This window comes from Rhinoderma darwinii, chromosome 1 (genome assembly GCF_050947455.1).
Source record: "Rhinoderma darwinii isolate aRhiDar2 chromosome 1, aRhiDar2.hap1, whole genome shotgun sequence".
NCBI lineage: Eukaryota > Metazoa > Chordata > Amphibia > Anura > Rhinodermatidae > Rhinoderma > Rhinoderma darwinii.
Window position 1 is genome coordinate 579,563,700 of NC_134687.1, and position 21,815 is coordinate 579,585,514.

Below are 21,815 nucleotides of genomic sequence, written 5' to 3' on the forward strand. Positions count from 1 at the left end.
GCCGTGTGTTGATAATTCCATAGCTGACGCTCTCTCTCGTTTGCAGTGGGATCGGTTCCAGTTATTGGTGCCAGATGTGAAGGAAGTGGGTATCGCTTGTCCGGGCCATCTGTGGGAGTTGGTGTTCAAGCGGCGGGAGAATTGATTAGGCGTTTGTTGGCAGACAGCACGTGGACGGCGTATACGTCTAATTGGAGGTATTGGGAGAAGTGGTTGGAATCTTTGGGTGACGTCGGGTCAGAGGAGAACAGGTTGGTGGCTTTGCTTTTCCTGTTAGGCCATGCGGCTGACTCAAAATGGTCTGTCGCTCGAGTCAATCTCCTGATAGCAGCACTCGCTTTTGGTTTTAAATTGCGGGGTTTGAAGGATGCGACAAAGGAGTTGTTAGTGCGTCGGGCGTTAAGAGGTTTTCGCACAGGTTTGAGAACAAAAGACACCAGGCGTCCAGTTTCGTTTCAAATGTTAGTACAATTGGAGGGATGGGTCGGTTTAGTTTGCAGTTCGGCCCATGAGTCTTGTTTATTTTGCCTCGCTTTTTCTGTAGCGTTTTTTGGGGCCTTCCGGATCGGGGAACTCATTTCGCCCAGCTCTCAGCGCCTCGGGGGGCTGTTGCGGGAGGATGTTGGTTTGTTTGACGACAGGATTGAGTTTAGACTTCGTTATTCAAAGACGGATCAGTTTGGCAAGGGTAGGCGGGTGGTCATTTTTGAGGTTCCGGAAGTGAGGTCTGCCTGATGTGTTGTTTAAGAGTTTTTGGCAAGGCTGCGGGGGATCAACGGGCACCCCTGTTATGTCACAGTGATGGTTCATTTTTATCGAAATTCCAGGTCACTGCCGTTTTTAATAAATGTCTGGTGGTTGGGGGCGTCGACACGGATAATTTTTCATCTCACTCCTTTCTGATCGGGGCGGCAACGGAAGCCAGTAGGTGGGGTCTTAATGAGGCTGGCATGCAGAGTATTGGTCGCTGGGAATCTGTGCAGTTCCGCTCGTACGTGCGTCCTCACCTGTTATTAAATGTCTAGTTGTGTAATGCTGTTATTTTTCTGTGTGGTTGTCTGAGTCTGTTTGTGTGGGAATGTTTTCCTAACCATCGGCTTGTTTGTTGTCTTGTTCTAGGTACCAGACCTGACCAGATTTGGATCCTGGGGCATTCTTATGTCTATTGGGGTGCTTGCAGGGCTTATTTTAGGCCAAACGGCAGGCAGCTGGGGATCCGACGTGACACCGCGGCTATACATTGGCTCGGTTTCCGTGGGATGCCATGGTGCCGGGTATTGCACGAGTTCCACATCTCCGGACATCCTTGTTCTCCATGTTGGGGTCAACGACCTCGGGGCCTGCCCATTCCGTGAGTTTGTTCAGGATATAAAGCACGATCTGTTGCACCTGTGGTCATTGTACCCAAGCTTGATCACGGTGTAGTCGGATATTGTGCCTAGAAAGTCATGGCGCTTGGCACAGTCGGTGGAATGGATCAACAAAGCCAGAATAAAAGTTAATAGGGCTGTGTCTGCATTTGTTGATCGGAATGGTGGCATATGTGTTCGGCATTGGGACTTTGAAGCTGGAGTCGGAGCATTTTGGTGTGCGGATGGCGTACACCTGAATGATGTGGGAACGGATTTGTGGTGCCTGGGCTTGCAGGATGGCATTGAAAGGGCTGTTTTGTTGTGGCGGGACTCTCAGGCTTAAGGGGTTCAAGGCCTGTTCGCTGTGGCTAGGGAGTCCTTGGAGTTAGACAAATAATTATTGGGGGGACGCATCATGGGTATGTATCCCCCCGGGTTATAAAGATGAAAGGACACTGTCTGGCGGCTGGATAGTGTGGATTCTTTAGGGTGTTATCCCTTGGGAGAGGTGGCAGTTACCTTACGTCATCGGCCAGGAATATTGGTGCCTCTGAGCCGGGTTTTGTACGGCTGGGTGTAAAATGGTGCGGCAGATAGCCAGTAACATCAAAAAGTATATTTATAGCTCCAAGGACTTCTCCTAGTCTATGTGTCAATGTTTGTTTGTCAGTGGTGTCTGATGTGTTGGGTTATAATTTATTATTCGTGTATTATTGGTTTATTATTGTTTCGTTAATAAATAATATGAGTATTATTTATTTATGGTTAATTGAGTTAACTAACTTTTTTCCATTTATTTCTTAATAAAATGGCTGCTGTGGCCAATTTATCCAAACCCTCGGTGTCGAGTCTTCTTGAGAGAAAGCTGTGGGTTATGACTGTGTAACAGATATTAGGTAAGTGTAATTTGCATACACATACATCACTCGACTTACACCAAGTCATGTAATACAGTGTTGCCCACTACTACTACTACAGACGTTTCCAGAAGGCTTTGAGAAAAGGGGAAGACCTTCTTGACTATATACTGTACCCTGCTGGGTGCTGAAGTCTGGGTGCTATGGAGCTGAAATCTGGGGACTGATGAAGTGGTTGCTACATGCTTAAGCCTGATGAAGTCTGGGTGCTACATGCTGAAGCCTGATGAAGTCTGGGCGCTACATGTTGAAGTCTGATGAAGTCTGGGTGCTGCATGCTGAAGCCTGATGAAGTCTGGATGCTGCATGCTGAAGCCTGATGAAGTCTGGGTGCCCCATGCTGAAGCCTGATGTAGTCTGGGTGCTGTGTACTGAATCTTAATGGTGGACGCATGATATCTGGTGAATAATTGTAAGAAGATGTGTGGATGCAGGGGGGTGCTGAGATATTGGTATTGAAAAGGGTATGATACCAGAGGAAAGTTGTTTTTTTGTGCCAATACTGATAAGTATTTATAAACTTTTTATAATGCTTTCTTCAAACTTAGTTATGTTATTTCTTTATACGTGGCACAAAACCTTACTGTCCATGGGTCGCTATCCTAGACTAACAAAATCTGCACCTAATACATTAGCCTATGTAACTTATCCATGTTGCTCTGTGTTTATAAGGATGGGGACATTTTCTGTGCCTCCCCTTCAACATTGCTATTACTTTGTAATATTCCTGCCTTATCACTGGTCATCCTGCCAGTGAGCAGCCAGAGTGCCCACATTATGCCAGCTGATGAGCATTAGTCATTCATTAACATGAGGTTTTCTATACCCATATGTTACATGTTTACAAATTTCTATCTTTATGTTTGCATTTAGATGAAAACACCAACCTTAAGAAAAAAAGAAATACCTTAGAGAAGAAGCTACAAGATGTTACACAGGTGACATTGAAGTCATTTAGTAAAAACTTACATGATATTTCTTATTATGCAATGCACATTTCCCAAAAGGTTTTTTTCGGTGTATATGTACAAGTGCACACAAATAACGTAGGTTAGTTTTCAGTTCACACAATATACAGTAGATAAGACAACAGCTATAGTTTCACATTTTGGCAGATACAAATACGTTTTCCATCAATCATTTCCTCCACTTACAAAACTGACGAGGTGAGAACTGCTGACTGACAGGGCTCAACAACCAATGCGCCGCACACAAAGTCTTTTTAGAAGGACTGCGGAAGTAGGGTTCAGCATCCCAAAACTCCAGTTCGAGGGGATGCATAGTGGATGCTCTGCAAACCTGCTTTAACATTATGAACATTTTTTATCGATGCCCTCATTTGGAATATCATTGTGCCATAATAGTAGCGCTTTAAGAAAAGAAAATTGTAAAGATAATTTTGGATTTTGCAATTTATACTCAGCTGTTTCTTTTTTTGGGTTATAAGTTGGGTGACTACTAAAATGGGTACCATTACTGCTCACAGAGGTTGTGTAACAATTTTTACTGATGCCTGAATGGAAAATATCCCTATGCTGGAATAAATACATGGCTCCCGGTACAGAAATACTGGTTTATAAGAATTTTTTATTTTTTTTTACAATTTAAAGGGTCTTTTCTACTACAGCAAATCAAAGAATACTTATTGGTTGGAGTCTGACCACCAGACACTTTCACTGCCTGTGATATAGTTCCCTGAACAGTGGGTGGCCAGGAGCACTGTTCTCTCTAAGCTGTGCGCTTTGGAAATGATAAAGTAAAAAATTCCCAACCCTGCAGAACGGTAGAGCTGTTATTGGGTTAATTGATTCTCATTGGTATGTTGTTTTAAATCTTTCCTTAGAGCACCGCTTAGAGGGAACACTGGACGGGAGTGCTCCTGTGCAGAAGAAATGCCAAAAGGACCTCTGTCCCTTTGTTCTCCAAATCTGCAGATGTCCTAGAGATCAGTCCGCTAAGGCCTCATTCACACGACAGGGTAGGAGTGTCGGCCGGGAAAATCGTCCGTTTTTGGCCGATTTTCCCGGCCGGTTTGCATCCGATTTGCATCCGTTCCGATTCCGTTCCGGGCCGAGTTGCCGTTTTTACCGGCCGATTTGGACCCGATTTGCATCCGTTTTTTTTCCCTGTCCGTTTTAAAATCGGATGAATTTCATTTACATTTGTTGCCACACACAGCCCTTTGTAGATAATGCCACAGCCCCCCTGGTAGGTAATGCCACCCAGCCCCCAGTTGGTGATGCCACACAGCCCCCTGTAGGTAATGCCACCCAGCCCCCTGTAGGTAATGCCACCCAGCCCCCTGTAGGTAATGCCACTCAGCCCCCTGTAGGTGATGCCACACAGCCCCCTGTAGGTAATGCCACCTAGCCCCCTGTAGGTAATTCCACCCAGCCCCCTGTAGGTAATGCCACCCAGCCCCCTGTAGGCGATGCCACCCACCAGCCCCCTGTAGGTGATGCCACCCACCCTGACCCCTGTAGGTGATGCTACCCACCCTGCCCCCTGTAGGTGATGCCACCCACCCTGTCCCCTGTAGGTGATGCCACCCACCCTGCCCCCTGTAGGTGATGCCACCCAGCCCCCTGTAGGTGATGCCACCAAGTCCCCTGTAGGTGATCCCACACAGCCCCCTGTAGGTTGCACCCATCCCCCCCCCCTTCCAGGAGAAGTCACTGACTTCAATGTCCATATATGGACAGTGTAGTCACTGACTTTTCCTGAAGAGGAATTCCCTGCCACAGGTCGGGAATTCCGCTTCAGAAGTGAGTGACGTCACTGTGTCCATATATGGACAGTGTAGTCACTCACTTCTCCTGTAGCGGAATCCCCGGCCATAGAGTCGGGGATTCCGCTGCAGAAGTACGTGACTTTGCTGTGTCCATATATGGACAGTGTAGTCATGCACTTCTCCTGTAGCGGCATCCCCGGCCATAGAGTCGGGGATTCCGCTGCAGAAGTGCGTGACTTCGCTGTGTCCATATATGGACAGTGTAGTCAGTCACTTCTCCTGTAGCGGCATCCCCGGCCATAGAGTCGGGGATTCCGCTGCAGAAGTGCGTGACTTCGCTGTGTCCATATATGGACAGTGTAGTCAGTCACTTCTCCTGTAGCGGCATCCCCGGCCATAGAGTCGGGGATTCCGCTGCAGAAGTGTGTGACTTCGCTGTGTCCATATATGGACAGTGTAGTCACTCACTTCTCCTGTAGCGGCATCCCCGGCCATAGAGTCGGGGATTCCGCTGCAGAAGTGCGTGACTTCGCTGTGTCCATATATGGACAGTGTAGTCATGCACTTCTCCTGTAGCGGCATCCCCGGCCATAGAGTTGGGGATTCCGCTGCAGAAGTGAGTGACTTCGCTGTGTCCATATCTGGACAGTGTAGTCACGCACTTCTCCTGTAGCGGAATCCCCAATCCCCGGCCGGGGATTGGGGATTCCGACTCCTACAGCGAGCAATAAAAGACCCTCCTCCTCCTCCTCACATGCACTCTGCACTGTGAGGAGGAGGAGAGAGAGTGCGCGAGCGACGGTAGACCCGGCCATCACTCGGGACACATTCCGGTGATGGCCGGGTATTACCCGGCCCCATAGACTTCTATGGGAGCCGGGCGGCCGGGCACGCGGCTGAAAATAGAGCATGTCCTATTTTTTGACGGACGGTTTTCCCGGCCGTCCAAAAATCGGTCGTGTGAATAGCCCCATTAGGGGTCTATTATTCCTAATGCAGCCGGGTGCCGGCCGATTTATGAACGGCCGGCACCCGGCCGGGAATCCCTGTCGTGTGAATCCCGCCTAACAATAAAAATGTTATGGTATATGATAGTTATATACCATAACATTTTAAGATGGAAATACCCTTTTAAAAGAATTTTCTGAAATGAGAACCAAGGGTCTGATTTTTTATCCAGAATCAGCGCCACTCTTGTACATGACTTGTGTTTGGTATTGCAGCATAGCCCCATTCAAGAAAAAAAGATGAGGGTGACTGTTTTTAGAAAAAAAACAGCTGTTTTTCTAATTTCAGACAACCCCTTTACATGCTCTTAGATATCCAGATATTTATATGATGAGCACACTAAAAACAAGTACATGCAGAGATCTGCATTCAATTAGAACATTTGGACTAATCAAAAGATTACTCAATACATTAACCCCAAGAACAATTTAACTAAAAAAACAAATGTAATTTACTGTTATTACCGAGAAATTCACCTTATTCCTCTGAGAGCAATTAGTGGCATGAACAAGTCGAATGGATTTGACATTCTAAACTATTCAACAGAATAAATGTCTGTAATTTCCCATGCATTTTTTTCAATTGGAACGTTACTTTAAATCTTCTCTATATTATTTTTTTATTTTACAATTTCTTTATAAAATGTTCCAGAAAATTACATCAATAAATATCATTATTATATCAACAATAACTTTAATCTCAGATCCCCTCCCCATCAATTCCCTTTCCCAATAGTGTGTAGTACTGAAGACCAACCTCTCCAATTCAGTCCATAAATACAGGCTGGGCCATTTATATGGATACACCTAAATAAAATGGGAATGGTTGGTGATATTAACTTCCTGTTTGTGGCACATTAGTATATGGGAGGGGGGAAACTTTTCAAGCTGGGTGTTGACCATGGCGGCCATTTTGAAGTTGGCCATTTTGTATCCAACTTTAGTTTTTTCAATGGGAAGAGGGTCATGTGACACATGAAACTTATCAAGAATTTCACAAGAAAAACAATGGTGTGCTTGGTTTTAACGTTACTTTAATCTTAAAGTTATTTACAAGTTTCTGACCACTTATAAAATGTGTTCAAAGTGCTGCCCATTGTGTTGGATTGTCAATGCAACCCTCTTCTCCCACTCTTCACAATGCTAGCACAGGCTTCCAGTATCCGTCGTTTCAGTTGCTGCACATTTCATATCTTCACAGCATAGACAACTGCCTTCAGATGACCCCATTGATAAAAGTCTAAGGGGGTCAGATCGGGAGGCATTTCTTCTGCGGTGTTGCTATCAGTGTGTGAAGAGTGGGAGAAGAGGGTTGCATTGACAATCCAACACAATGGGCAGCACTTTGAACACATTTTATAAGTGGTCAGAAACTTGTAAATAACTCATGAAAGAATAAAGTAACGTTAAAACCAAGCACACCATTGTTTTTCTTGTGAAATTCTTGATAAGTCTGATGTGTCACATGACCCTCTTCCCATTGAGAAAACTAAAGTTGGATACAAAATGGCCGACTTCAAAATGGCCGCCATGGTCAACACCCAGCTTGAACAGTTTCCCCCCTCTCATATACTAATGTGCCACAAACAGGAAGTTAATATCACCAACCATTCCCATTTTATTTAGGTGTATCCATATAAATGGCCCACCCTGTACATTGATCATTTCTAGACACTAAATCTCTTTCCTTTTTTTACATTTTCCAAAAGAGGAAATTCAGTCACTACGATATTATTAAAAAAAAAAATTCTGATGAAACCGCATGCTTGAACTGCGGATATCTAAACAACCCTATGTCACCTAATCAATATTGTTCTTTAAGATCAAGAAAATCTTTTAGGTGTCCATCTCTGAAAAAATTTGTTATTCTCAAAATCCCATATTTACTCTCGTACCAATACTGATCACAAAAGAAGGATTCTTCTAACATTTTGTTATCCCCACAATGGAGAAAGTTTTGTAAATTTAGTAGAAACAAATGAATTTGAGTTCTACCAGACAAAGTGCAATTTCATACCAGAGAATCTACAGTAGATAGTAGTATAACAGTCAAGCAGGCAGTTTCTAATATCTGAAAGATAAGTATTTTTCATATAACATAAAATATTGGGGAATTTTTTTTTATTGTCTTTGCACTTGGTTCTGGCATTTCGTGTGCCTATTTTCTTGGCACATATATTTTAGTTAGGTCCAGAATTATTTGGACAGTGACACAAGTTTTTGCATTTTAGCTGTTTACCAAAACATATAGAATATACAGTTATATAATCAATATGGGCTAAAAGTGCAGACTCTCAGCTTTAATTTGAGGGTATTCACATCCTAATGTGAGGAAGGGTTTAGGAATTACAGCTCTTTAATACGTAGCTGCCTCTTTTTCAAGGGACCAAAGGTAATTGGACAATTATCTCAAAAGCTATTCAACCCCTTTAGGGCACAGCCTGTTTTGGCCTTGTGGACACAGATGATTTTTTCAAATCTGACATGTATCACTTTATGTGGTAATAACTTGGGAATACTTTTACCTATCCAAGCGATTCCGAGATTGTTTGCTCGTGACATATTGGACTTTAAGTTAGTGAAAAAATGTGGTTGATAAATTCAATATTTATTTGTGAAAAACACCAAAATTTACAGAAAATTAGTAAAAACTAGCATTTTTCTAAATTTAAATGTATCTACTTGTAAAACAGATAGTAATACCACACAAAATAGTTACAAGCTAACATTTCCCATATGTCTACTTTATGTTTGCATCATTTTTTTGAACATCCTTTTATTTTTCCGGGACGTTACAAAGCTTAGAACTTTAGAAGCAATTTCTCACATTTTCCCGAAAATTTCAAAAGCCTATTTTTTCAGTGACCAGTTTAGTTCCGAAGCGGCTTTGAGGGTCTTATATATTAGAAAGTGCCAATAAAATGTCCCATTTTGAAAACTGCACCCCTCAAAGTATTCAAAACAGCATTCAGAAAGTTTATTAACCCTTTAGGCATTTCACAGGAATTAAAGCAAAGTACAGGTGAAATTTACGATTTTTTTTTTTTTTTCCGAAATTCATTTGTAATACATTTTTTAATGTAACACAGAAGATTTTACCCAAGAAATGCAACTCAATATTTATTGCCCAGATTCTGCAGTTTTTAGAAATATTCCACATGTGGCCCTAGAGCGCTAATGAACTGAAGCACCAGCCTCAGAAGCAAAGGAGCACCTACTGGATTTCAGGGCCTCCCTTTTTTTAGAATATATTTTAGGCACCATGTCAGGTTTGAAGAGGTCTGGTGGTGCCAAAACAGTGGAAACACCCAAAAGTGACCCTATTTTGGAAACTACACCCCTCAAGGAATTTTTAAAGGGGTATAGCTAGCATTTTGTCCCCACAGTTTTTTTGCAGAATTTAGTGGAATTAGTCTGTGAAGATGAAAATCTACTTTTTTTTCTGAAAAAACATAAAAAAAAATTATTTTTACAAGGAATAAAGAAGAAAAAACACCCCAACATTTATAAAGCAATTTCTCCAGATTACGGCAATACCCCATATGTGGTAATAAACTGCTGTTTGGACTCACAGCGGGGCGCAGAAGCAAAAGAGCGCCTTTTGGATTTTGGAGCGCAGATTTTGCTACAATAGTTTTTGGTGCCATGTCATGTTTGCAATGCCCTGGAGGGACCAAAACAGTGGAAACCCCCCAAAAGTGACCCCATTCTGGACACTACACCCCTCAAGGAATTTTTCTAGCGGTTTAGTTAGTATTTTGTCCCTACAGTTTTTTTGCAGAATTTAGTGGAATTAGTCTGTGAAGATGAAAATCTACTTTTTTTTCCGTAAAAAGCATAGAATTTTTTCATTTTTACAAGGAATAAAGGAGAAAAAAAAACAACATTTGTAAAGCAATTTCTTCTGATTACGGCAATGCCCCATATGTGGTAATAAACGGTTGTTTAGACCCACAGCGGGGCTCAGAAGCAAAAGAGCGCCTTTTGGATTTTGGAGTGCAGATTTTGCTACAATAGTTTTTGGTGCCATGTCATGTTTGCAATGCCCTGGAGGAACCAAAACAGTGGAAACCCCCCAAAAGTGACCCCATTCTGGAAACTACACCCCCTCAAGGAATTTTTATAGTGGTATAGTTAGCATTTTGTTCCCACAGTTTTTTTGCAGCATTTAGTGGAATTAGTCTGTGAAGATGAAAATCTACTTTTTTTTCTGAAAAAACATAGAATTTTTTCATTTTTACAAGGAATAAAGAAGAAAAAACACCCCAACATTTATAAAGCAATTTCTCCAGATTACGGCAATACCCCATATGTGGTAATAAACTGCTGTTTGGACTCACAGCGGGGCTCAGGAGCAAAAGAGTGCTTTTTGGATTTTGTAGCGCAGATTTTGCTACAATAGTTTTTGGTGCCATGTCATGTTTGCAATGCCCTGGAGGGACCAAAACAGTGGAAACCCCCCAGAAGTGACCCCATTCTAGAAACTACACCCCTCAAGGAATTTTTCTAGCGGTATAGTTAGAATTTTGTCCCAACAGTTTTTTTTTGCAGAATTTAGTGGAATTAGTCTGTGAAGATGAAAATCTACATTTTTTCGTAAAAAGAATAGAATTTTTTCATTTTTACAAGGAATAAAGGAGAGAAAAAAAACAACATTTGTAAATCAATTTCTTCTGATTACGGCAATGCCCCATATGTGGTAATAAACTGCTGTTTAGACCCACGGCAGGGCTCAGATCTGAAGGAGAACCATTTGAAGCACAGCTTTTGCTGGGAAGGTTTTCGGGTGCGATGTCGCATTTTCAGAGCTCCTGAGGTACCAGTACAGTGGAAACACCAAAGAAGTGACCCCATTTTGGGAACTGCCCCTCACTTTTATGACCCCATATTTTTTGGGGCTGAATTTAGTATAAATCTGCCATTAAAAATAAAATTTTAAATTTTTCACAAATGCGTAATTTATAGGACAGATTTTTCAGACACAGCATGTAAGTGCAGGAAGACACCTCAATGTTTATTGGGATTTTTCTTCTGAGTTTAGAAATAGCCCCAAAGTGGTCTAAATATTTTGTCTGGACACATAGCAGTGCCTGGAAGTGAAGAAGCACCACAAGTGTTTTGAGGCCTTATTTTTCTTGGATGATTTTTGGCCACAAGCATAGGCCTGAAAAAATAGTGCAATCATACACATTTAGTATTAGGTATTGATCTAGGGGTATATTGAGGTTTTTTTCTGGGGGGGGGGGAGTTTAGAGTGTCCAATTTGAAAAATGGGTAAAAGACCAGAATGATAAAGGGAGGGGTGGGGGTTTTAAAAGTATAACCTTTTTAATCCAGGGATGTGTGGTAGATACGGAAGCACTCCTTCATGCACAGTCCGGGTTTAGATGGGGAAGTGTCGCACTGATATGTGGTATCCTTATGGATACCCATTTTGTGCAGACACGGCACCTTTTCTGTGCCCTGACTTTTTTTTGCTGTAGGAGGCACTTCACTAGGAAAGTGCTGCCCAGGAACAATTCGGCAAACATTACTTGGAGCAGCAGACGTTAACCCCACCTCGTCTCCAAATAGAAGACATTTTATAATTTTCTCTTGGTACTCCAACTATGTACCCGGATTGCCAGCTTTCCTAAAAATTAAAAAGGAGTTATATAGTGCCAGCTGGACAAGGTACACTGCCAATTTCTTGTACAAGATTTTACACTTTCTCATGGCACTATATGGTTTCAACACCTGATCATTCAGGTCAACCCCCCCCCCCCCATGAATTCATTGTATGCCTGAATGCACACAGGCTTCATCGTGGATGATGTGAATCCACGTGTGGGGACAGGGATGCAGCTGGCGTCATGTATAGATGTCAGCATACAGACCTCTTTTTTGTCTCTAAATTTGAGACACAGGATCCCATCCTGCAGCAATGCCCTGCTTTCGCCAATTTGCAGGGATTGGCTGATGAGGGTCTTGGGAAGGTGCCTCTTATTTTTTTGCACCGTCCCACAAGCCACTGTTTTTTTGTCTTTTAGACATTTGAACAGGGGTACACTTGTGTACCAGTTGTCCAGGTACAAGTTGTACCCCTGATCAAGCAGTGGGTGCAGGAGGTCCCACACTATCTTCCCTGTTGTGGACAGGACGGGGGGACAATTTGGGGGCTGTATTGTCCTGTCCTTCCCCTCATAAATTCGGAAAGCGTGTGTGTATCCGATACCCAATTCACACAGCTTGTACATTTTTATCCCGTACCTTACATAGTTACATAGTTACATAGTTACATAGTTTGTACGGTTGAAAAAAGACACATGTCCATCAAGTTCAACCAAGGGATGGGAAAGGGGAAGTGGGATGGTAAAGGGGAAGTAAAACATTTCTACACATAGGAGCTAATATTTTTTTGTTCTAGGAAATTATCTAAGCCTTTTTTAAAGCCATCTACTGTCCCTGCTGTGACCAGCTCCTGCGGTAGGCTATTCCATAAATTCACCGTTCTCACAGTAAAGAAGGCTTGTCGCCTCTGCAGGTTGAACCTTTCTTTTTCCAGACAGAGGGAGTGCCCCCTTGTTTTTTGAGGGGGTTTTACATGGAACAGGATTTCACCATATTTTTTGTATGTGCCATTCATATATTTATATAAGTTAATCATGTCCCCCCTTAGTTGTCTTTTCTCAAGGCTAAATAGGTTTAGTTCTTTTAATCTTTCCTCATAACTTAGATTCTCCATGCACCTTATTAGCTTCGTTGCTCTTCTTTGTATTTTTTCCAACTCCAGGGCATCCTTTCTATGAACTGGAGCCCAGAACTGGACTGCATATTCTAGATGAGGCCTCGCTAATGCTTTGTAAAGTGGTAATATTACATCCCTGTCCCGCGAGTCCATGCCTCTTTTGATACACGACAATATTTTGCTGGCCTTTGAAGCAGCTGATTGACACTGCATGCTGTTATTTAGTTTATGATTTACAATTACACCCAGATCATTCTCATCAAGTGACTCCCCCAGTGTAGCTCCCCCTAGGACATATGATGCATGCAGGTTGTTCGTACCCAGGTGCATAACTTTACATTTATCTACATTAAACTTCATTTGCCAAGTGGACGCCCAAACACTTAGTTTGTTTAAATCTGCCTGCAATTCACAAACATCTTCCATAGTCTGAACTATATTGCATAGCTTGGTGTCATCTGCAAAAATAGAAATAGTGCTATTAATCCCATCCTCTATATCATTAATAAATAAGTTGTATAATAGTGGTCCCAGCACTGAACCCTGGGGTACACCACTTATAACTGGGGACCATTCAGAGTAGGAATCATTGACCACAACTCTCTGGATACGGTCCTTGAGCCAATTCTCAATCCAATTACAAACTATACTTTCTAAACCTATAGTCCTTAATTTACCCATTAGACGTCTATGGGGGACAGTGTCAAATGCCTTTGCAAAGTCCAAAAACACTATATCCACAGCGGCCCCTCTGTCTAGGCTTCTGCTTACCTCTTCATAAAAACAAATCAGGTTGGTTTGACAGCTTCTGTCCTTTGTAAAACCGTGCTGGCTGTCACTTATAATACTATTTATTGACACATAATTCTGTATATAATCCCTCAATAGCCCCTCAAACATTTTTCCCACAATTGATGTTAAGCTTACTGGTCTATAATTACCCGGCGAAGACCTAGAGCCCTTTTTGAAAATAGGCACCACATTTGCCCTGCGCCAGTCCCTTGGCACTATACCAGTCATGAGAAACTCTCTAAATATTATGAAGAGGGGGAGAGAAATAACTGAACTAAGCTCCTTAAGAACTCTAGGGTGTAACCCATCTGGTCCCGGGGCCTTGTGTACATTTATTTTATTTTATTTAGCTTGCACCATATCTACATTCATCCAATTCAGTATATCAACTGATATATTAACAGCACTGGCAGGGCCTACATCAGCTGCTCCTTCTTCTGTTGTATATACAGAGCGGAAGGACCCATTTATTAACTCTGCCTTCTCTTGATCCCCTGTGACCAAGTCCCCATTACCACTATCTAAGGGTCCTACATGTTCAGACCTTGGCTTTTTTGCATTTATATGCTTGAAGAATTTTTTAGGATTTGTTTTACTATCCTTGGCCATCTGCCTTTCATTTTGTATTTTTGCTGATTTTATTATCTTTTTACAGATTTTATTAAGCTCTTTATATTTTACAAAGGCTACAGCTGTACCCTCAGATTTGTATTTTCTAAATGCCCTTTTTTTGTCACGTATTGCCCTTTTTACAGAAGGTGTAAGCCATGTGGGGTTTAATTTTAGTCGTTTATACTTGTTACCTGCAGGAATAAATTTTGCACTATAATTACCCAAAGTAGATTTGAAAATCTCCCATTTATCATTTGTCCCATTATTTAACATTAGTTCTTCCCAGTCTATATCCTGAATTGCAGCCCTCATCCTGGGGAAATTGGCCTTCTTAAAATTAAGTGTTTTTGCCCTCCCAGCCTGTGTTTGTTTTTTACAGTATAGGTAAAATATTACTATATTATGATCACTGTTACCAAGGTTTTCACGAACATTGACATTCCCAACAAGCTCTGCATTATTAGAAATGACCAGATCCAAGAGAGCTTCACCTCTAGTCGGGTCTTCCACAAACTGGCCCATAAAATGTTCCTGCAACAGGTTGAGGAAATGTCTCCCCTTTGCAGTTGAAGCCGAACCATGACACCAATTAATATCCCGGTAATTAAAATCTCCCATTATCACAACAGTACCCGCCTGTGCAGCCTGCTCCATCTGTTTATATATTTGACCTTCTATCTCTTCAGTTATATTGGGGGGTCTATAGATTACACCAAAAGTAATTTTTTCAGTGTTTACCTCCCTTTGTAATTCCACCCACAAGGTTTCAACCTCCTCACAATCTTCACCCTCTAATGTCTCATTCACACTCACCTTCATATCGCTTCTCACATACAGACATACTGTAAAGGATCTGCCAGGCACAACTTCTGTGTATACGCCCATGGGTAATCAGTCTGCACCTGGTTCTATGTCTCTGAGACTGACTCCATCTTCCACCACTCAGGATGGCAGGCTTAGGAGTGGGAGAGCCTATCGCAGCCTGGCCAGACGGAGCTAGCTCCCGCCCTCTGTCTATTTATACCTGCCTTTCCTGTTCCTCCTTTGCTTGTGATTCTTCTCGTGTGGTTTCCTGGCCTTGCTGCAGCTCCTAGCTATTTGACCTCGCTTCATACTGACCCCGGCTTACTGACTACTCTCCTGCTCTGCGTTTGGTACCTCATACATTCCTGGTTTGACTCGGCTCGTTCACCTCTCTTGTTGCTCACGGTGTTGCCGTGGGCAACTGCCCCATTTCCCTTTGCTTGTGTCCCCTTGTCTGTTTGACCATCGCCCAGTTGTACACCGTCGCCTAGTTCGGGTCGTTGCAAGTAGGCAGGGACTGAGTGGTGGGTAGATTAGGGCTCACTGTCTGTTTCCCTACCCCCCTGTCGTTACACATACACCACCACCTTTCCTATTTGCCCTGTCTTTCCGAAGCAGTGTAAAACCCTGTAGATTTACAGCCCAATCATGTGAAGAGTCCAGCCATGTCTCAGCAACACCAACTATATCTATATCTTCTTCCAGTATCAAGGCCTCCAGCTCCCCCATTTTTCTTGCTAGACTTCTTGCATTTGTGAACATACACTTTAACTTGCCTTTAAATGTTTCACTTTCAGTATCAGAAATGTGATTATTTGACATTTGGGCCTTTTTATTTTCACTGCTGTTTTGTAACGAAAGGATCTCCTTATCTTGTTGCCTAGTCCTCTCCCCACCGTCTGTTCCTCCCCCCATTAATATAGTCAGACCCCTCTCTAACCTAACTACCCCTTTATTTTCTACATTGGCCTCCCTCCTCAGCCCTAGTTTAAACACTCCGCCACCCCAGCTAGAATTCTCTCCCCCAGCACAGCGGACCCCCTTCCATTTAGGTGCAGAATACAGTTTGTACCCCAATGAAAAGTCAGCCCAGTGCTCTAGGAACCCAAAGCCTTCTCCTCTACACCAAGACTTAAGCCATGCATTTAACTCCCTGAGCTCCCACTGTTTTTCCTGTGATGCGCATGGCACAGGCAGTATTCCTGAGAATACAACCTTGGAGGTCCCTCACTTCAGCTTGTAGCCTAGTTCTTTAAAATTATTCTTAAGGCTCCTCCACCTACCATTTATTCTGTCGTTGGTACCGACATGGATCACAACAGCTGGATCATCACCAGCCCCTCCCAGCAATTTGTCCACCCGTTCCACCACATGCCGAACCCTGGCACCAGGGAGACAGCAAACCATTCGGTTGAGGCGGTCTTGGCGACAAATTATTCTATCCGTCTTCCTGATTATAGAATCCCCTACAACGATCAATTGTCTTGGCTTACCTGCATTACCATCCCGCCGAATACTAGCTGGGCTGTTCTCCCGGCTGTTAGGGAGATCAGTATCCACTAGGGCTGCCATTTCTGAGACCGACACCCTCGCATCATCACCCAACTTGGCAATTTTGCTTGGAATGTCAGAAACCGGATCGGCCTTCCTTTTCTTTGACCCCTTTCTACTGCCCCTAACTACATTAACCCAGCTACTTACCTGATCCTGCTCACCCATGTCTTCACCCACCAGTTCTAACCCACTAACTGCATGCTCCGTGAGCAGCAAGCTCAGCTCAAGATTGTCTATCCTCCTCAGTGTTGCATTCTGCTCCTCCAGATCTCTAATGCGAGCTTCCAGGTGACCAACATGCTCACATCTGCCACAGAAATATTCACCCTGGAACTCCGGCTCCAGTCGTGTATACATATGGCAAACTGTGCACCGAAGAAAACCTCCAATCTTGCTATCCATTATCCAAGTTACAACAAAACAGTGAACAATTGTCAAAGTAAAAGAAGAGTACTTACTGGGGCTTCAACTCCTCTTTTCAACTGCGGTTTTAGAACTCCACTTAGATCACAAGCCACTTAAACCACCAAGCTCAAAATGAGTTCTGCTGACTAATTTATACCACCTGTGTCCAGTTAACCCCTTCCCCCTAGTCAGCTGCTCAGCTGGAACGAATCTGCAAGGAAAAAAAAAAAAGGGTTTTAAATTGTGTGAGTTTTTGCTATCTTCTGTTTGCAAGCAATCAAAACAGATTCACAAACACAGAAATACAGCAACACAATACAGAAATACAGCAACACAATCCGGTTTTAGAGCTCCACTTAGATCAATAGCCACTTAAACCACCAAGCTCAGAAAGCGCGCTTATTTGGTAAATACTGGCAAAACTTCAGCCTGCCCTTGAAGTGCACCAGGGATTCATCTATAGATATTTCTTTTTGGGCTAGTGTAGACTGATGAAAGATTTTGGGATAAAATGTTAATGAGGGGCCTAAGTTTAAAAAGTCTATCGAAGTTTAGGTCATCCGCATTGGGTGTTGTCACTAAAGTGAAGAAATTTATGGAGGGCCTCAAAGCGGGATCTGGTCATAGTATTGCGGTACAGCGGACAATGATAGAGAATGTCTGTGGACCAGTAGGATCTCACTTCTGGCTTTTTAGTGAGACCCATGTTGAGGACTAACCCCCAATACTTGTGCATTTCTTCACAATTAGTCGGTTGCCACCGATTGGCCTGGGCATGAAAGGCGTAGGGGTGTTCTCAAATAAACTGCTGGGCGTAAATGTTGGTTTGATCAACCATGAGCTGGATCAAATTGTCTGTCAAGAATAATTTGAAAAATCCAATAATAGGCAGCCCTTCTGTCTGTACGTGAATGCCTGCTGCAGCAGTAAATTCTGGGATTTGGGGGGTTTAATTGGTTGGGGTTGACCAATCACTGCTGACTGTACCAGGGTCAGGCAGAACGGCAGTTTCAGTGTCAAGCAGAACCTGAGCACTAACCCTCTTTGACTACGAGGAGGTTCCTCACTGTCACTGGAGGAGGAGGATGAGACAAAGAACTGTGGTTCCTCACCACTCGCTGAGTCCGTATCGGACGCGATCATGGCATACGCCTCTTCAGTGGTGTAAAGTCTCGCTGCCATTTTGGGGGTGTGTGTGTGCGTATATATATATATATATATATATATACATATATGAATATGTAGTGTGTAATGGGGGTACCAGCCTCCTGCACCCTCATGACATGATAGGGGTCGCAGCCCTCTCGCCTCCCGCGGAGGTTATAAGGGTTCCGGTTCCCACCATCTCCATGAGCCTTAGGTGTCCATTTGTGCTCTCAGCCCCTTCTGGGCCTCGTGTTTTCCCCCGTTTGTGTGACGTCAGGCCGCTTGCAGCAAAGGTTAGACATATGTCTTAGAAACAATGTGTAGAAACCGTAAAGTTAACAATGACCACTGGGGGGCAGTAGAACACAGCAGGAGTGAGAAAACAGACAGGCTATTAGGACAGAAAAAAAGGAGGAACCAAAGAACGGATGGAGATAGAGGGAAGGGGGAATTGGCGGCACCCCAGGAAGAAGAAGGAGGAAGGAAAGGGGAGGAGACTTCGGGGACAGGAGATGCAGAGCTGAGTGGGGACAAGAAAGTGACCAGGCTGCCGCCATTTGTAGGAGAAGGATCCTTGTCTCAACGTTCCTGGAGGAGGACTAGCTGGACATTCACTACAGCTCAGCGGTGTCAGGAGACACAAGGGAAAAGACGTCATCTTTATCAACAGAGGAGCAGAAAGCAGAGGTAAGGGTGGTATGCCGCGTGGTAGTGAGTAGCTCTCGCTCTGACCCGCGGAGGCGCACGCGGTAATATATCCGCCGGACTCACGCCGTAGCCAAAGGGCGAGGGGCATAGCTTCCACCTTTGGGGATTCCGCAGTGTGAGTGGTAGCACCACAGTGATCCGCGGAGACGGCCCAGTTTTGAAAACTTTTCAAAACTTTTCCTAACTTTTACGGAGGATGGGTGTATCTGTACAGATCTGTACAGATCCGCCTATCACATCGATCGCCAGCATTGGACCGCTTTTACGAGTCCGTTGCCAGGTGACTGACATGTGTAAGCTGTTGTTTGGGGGGGGGCATTTTTTACCCCTCCCCGGCTAAAAGTGCACTGTTATTGGTGGGTCTGAACAGACCCATCAATCACAGCTCTCGCCGGCAATGGACCAATAGCAGAAGTCCATTGCCGGTCACATGGGACATGGGGGAAGGGAGGTGGACCTTTGTAACTGTTCCCGGCCTTAACTACGAGTCCCGGGAACGGTTTTAAAAACTTTTTATAGTTATAACAATGTGATCGGTGGATCTGTACAAATCCACCGACCACATCGATCGCCGGCATCGGACCGTTAATTGGGGTTTGTTGCCGGTGACTCGGGAGTGTTAGCTGTCAGGGACAGCTTCTATCCCGGTTCCCAGAATACACAGCCACTGGCTGTGTATACCGGGAACGATTCAGTAACTGTACGTCCTCATGCGGGAAGTAACCTCCCGCAACGACGTACAGTTACTTACTCGTGGTTACTTACTAGGGGTGAATGGGCTGTTCCCTAGTTAATACATCATCAATTAAGCAGGTAAAAGGTCTGGAGTTGATTCCATGTGTGGCATTTGTATTTGGAAGCTGTTGCTGTGAACCCACAGCATGAAGTCAAAGGAGCTCTAAATGCAAGTGAAACAGACCATCGTTAGGCTGAAAAAAAATGAAGAAATCCATCAGAGAGATAGCACAAATGTTAGGAGAGGCTAAATTAACAGTTTGGTAAATTCTTGAAAAAAAAAGAGCACAATGGTGACCTCGTGAACTCCAAAAGCACTGGACGTCCACGGAAGACAACAGTGGTGGATGATCACAGAATCCTTTCCATGGGGAAGGAAAACCTTTTCACAACATCTACCCAAGTGAAGAGCACTCTCCTGGAAGTAGGTGTATCAGTATCTAAGTCTACTATAAAGAGAAATCTACATGAGAGCAAATACAGAGGGTTCACCACAAGGTGCAAACCATTAATCAGCCTCAAAATAGAAAGGCCAGATTAGACTTTGCCAAACACTATCTAAAGAAGCCAGCCCAGTTCTGGAACACCGTTCTTTGGACAGACGAAACTAAGCTCAAACTGTACCAGAATGATGAGAGGAAGAAAGCATGGAGAAGGCTTGGAACGGCTCCTGATCCAAAGCACACCACATCCTCTGTAAAACATGGTGGAGGCAGTGTGATGGAATGGGCATGCATGGCTGCCAAAGGCACTGGGTCACTAGTGTTTATTGATGATGTGGCTGAAGACAGAAGCAGCCGGATAAATTCTGAAGTGTTCAGGGATTTACTTTCTGCTCAGATTCAACCAAATGCAGCAAGGTTGATTGGACGTTGCTTCACAGTACAGATGGACAATGAACCAAAACATACTGCGAAAGCAGCCCAGGAGTTTTTTAAGGCAAAGATGTGGAATATTATGCAATGGCCAAGTCAATCACCAGATCTCACCCCGACCGAGCTGCATTTTACTTCCTTAAATAGATTAAGGCAGAAAGACCCACAAAGAAGCAACAACTGAAGACAGCTGCAGTAAAGGCCTGGCAAAGCATCACAAAGGAGGAAACCCAGCGTTTGGTGATGTCCATGGGTTCCAGACGTCAGTCAGTCATTACCTGCAAAGGATTTTCTACAAAGTATTGAACAAAAACATTTTATTTATGGTAATGTTAATTTGTCCAATTACTTTTGAGCCCCTGAAATGAGGAGGCTGTGTAGAAAAATGGTTGCAATTCCCAAATATTTCACAGTATATTTCTGTTCAACCCCTTAAAGAGGCTCTGTCACCAGATTTTGCAACCCCTATCTGCTATTGCAGCAGATAGGCGCTGCTATGTAGATTACAGTAACGTTTTTATTTTTTAAAAACGAGCATTTTTGGCCAAGTTATGACCATTTTCGTATTTATGCAAATGAGGCTTGCAAAAGTACAACTGGGCGTGTTGAAAAGTAAAAGTACAACTGGGCGTGTATTATGTGCGTACATCGGGGTGTGTTTACTACTTTTACTAGCTGGGCGTTGTGTATAGAAGTGTCATCCACTTCTCTTCACAACGCCCAGCTTCTGGCAGTGCAGCACTGTGACGTCACTCACAGGTCCTGCATCGTGTCGGCACCAGAGGCTACAGATGATTCTGCAGCAGCATCGGCGTTTGCAGGTAAGTCGATGTAGCTACTTACCTGCAAATGCTGATGCTGCTGCAGAATCAAGTGTAGCCTCTGGTGCCGACACGATGCAGGACCTGTGAGTGACGTCACAGTGCTGCACTGCCAGAAGCTGGGCGTTCTGAAGAGAAGTGGATGACACTTCTATACACAACGCCCAGCTAGTAAAAGTAGTAAACACACCCCGATGTACGCACATAATACACGCCCAGTTGTACTTTTACTTTTCAACACGCCCAGTTGTACTTTTGCAAGCCTCATTTGCATAAATACGAAAATGGTCATAACTTGGCCAAAAATGCTCGTTTTTTAAAAATAAAAACGTTACTGTAATCTACATTGCAGCGCCTATCTGCTGCATTAGCAGATAGGGGCTGCAAAATCTGGTGACAGAGCCTCTTTAAATTAAACCTGAAAGTCTACACTTCAATTGCATCTCAGTTGTTTCATTTCAAATCCATCGTGGTGGCATGCAGAGCCCAAATCATGAAGATTGTGTCACCGTCCAAATAATTCTAGACCTAATTGTATATTAATGCATTAGTGCCATAAAGTGAACACATAAAAGTGCCATATAGTGCCAAATAATAACACTATATAGTTCTTAAATACCACCACAGCC

The 21,815-nt window shown here is 43.6% G+C and overlaps 1 protein-coding gene across 2 annotated transcripts in view; it reads left to right on the forward strand.

Moving 5' to 3' along the window:
• The window catches only part of CCDC152 (coiled-coil domain containing 152), a 95,530-nt gene that overhangs the window by 28,797 nt on the left and 44,918 nt on the right, over nt 1-21,815 (forward strand). For both annotated transcript variants that reach the window (XM_075839503.1, XM_075839509.1), the window contains one exon: nt 3,143-3,207. In XM_075839503.1, the coding sequence (XP_075695618.1) occupies nt 3,143-3,207 (65 nt within the window). The remainder of the gene's footprint in view (nt 1-3,142; nt 3,208-21,815) is intronic.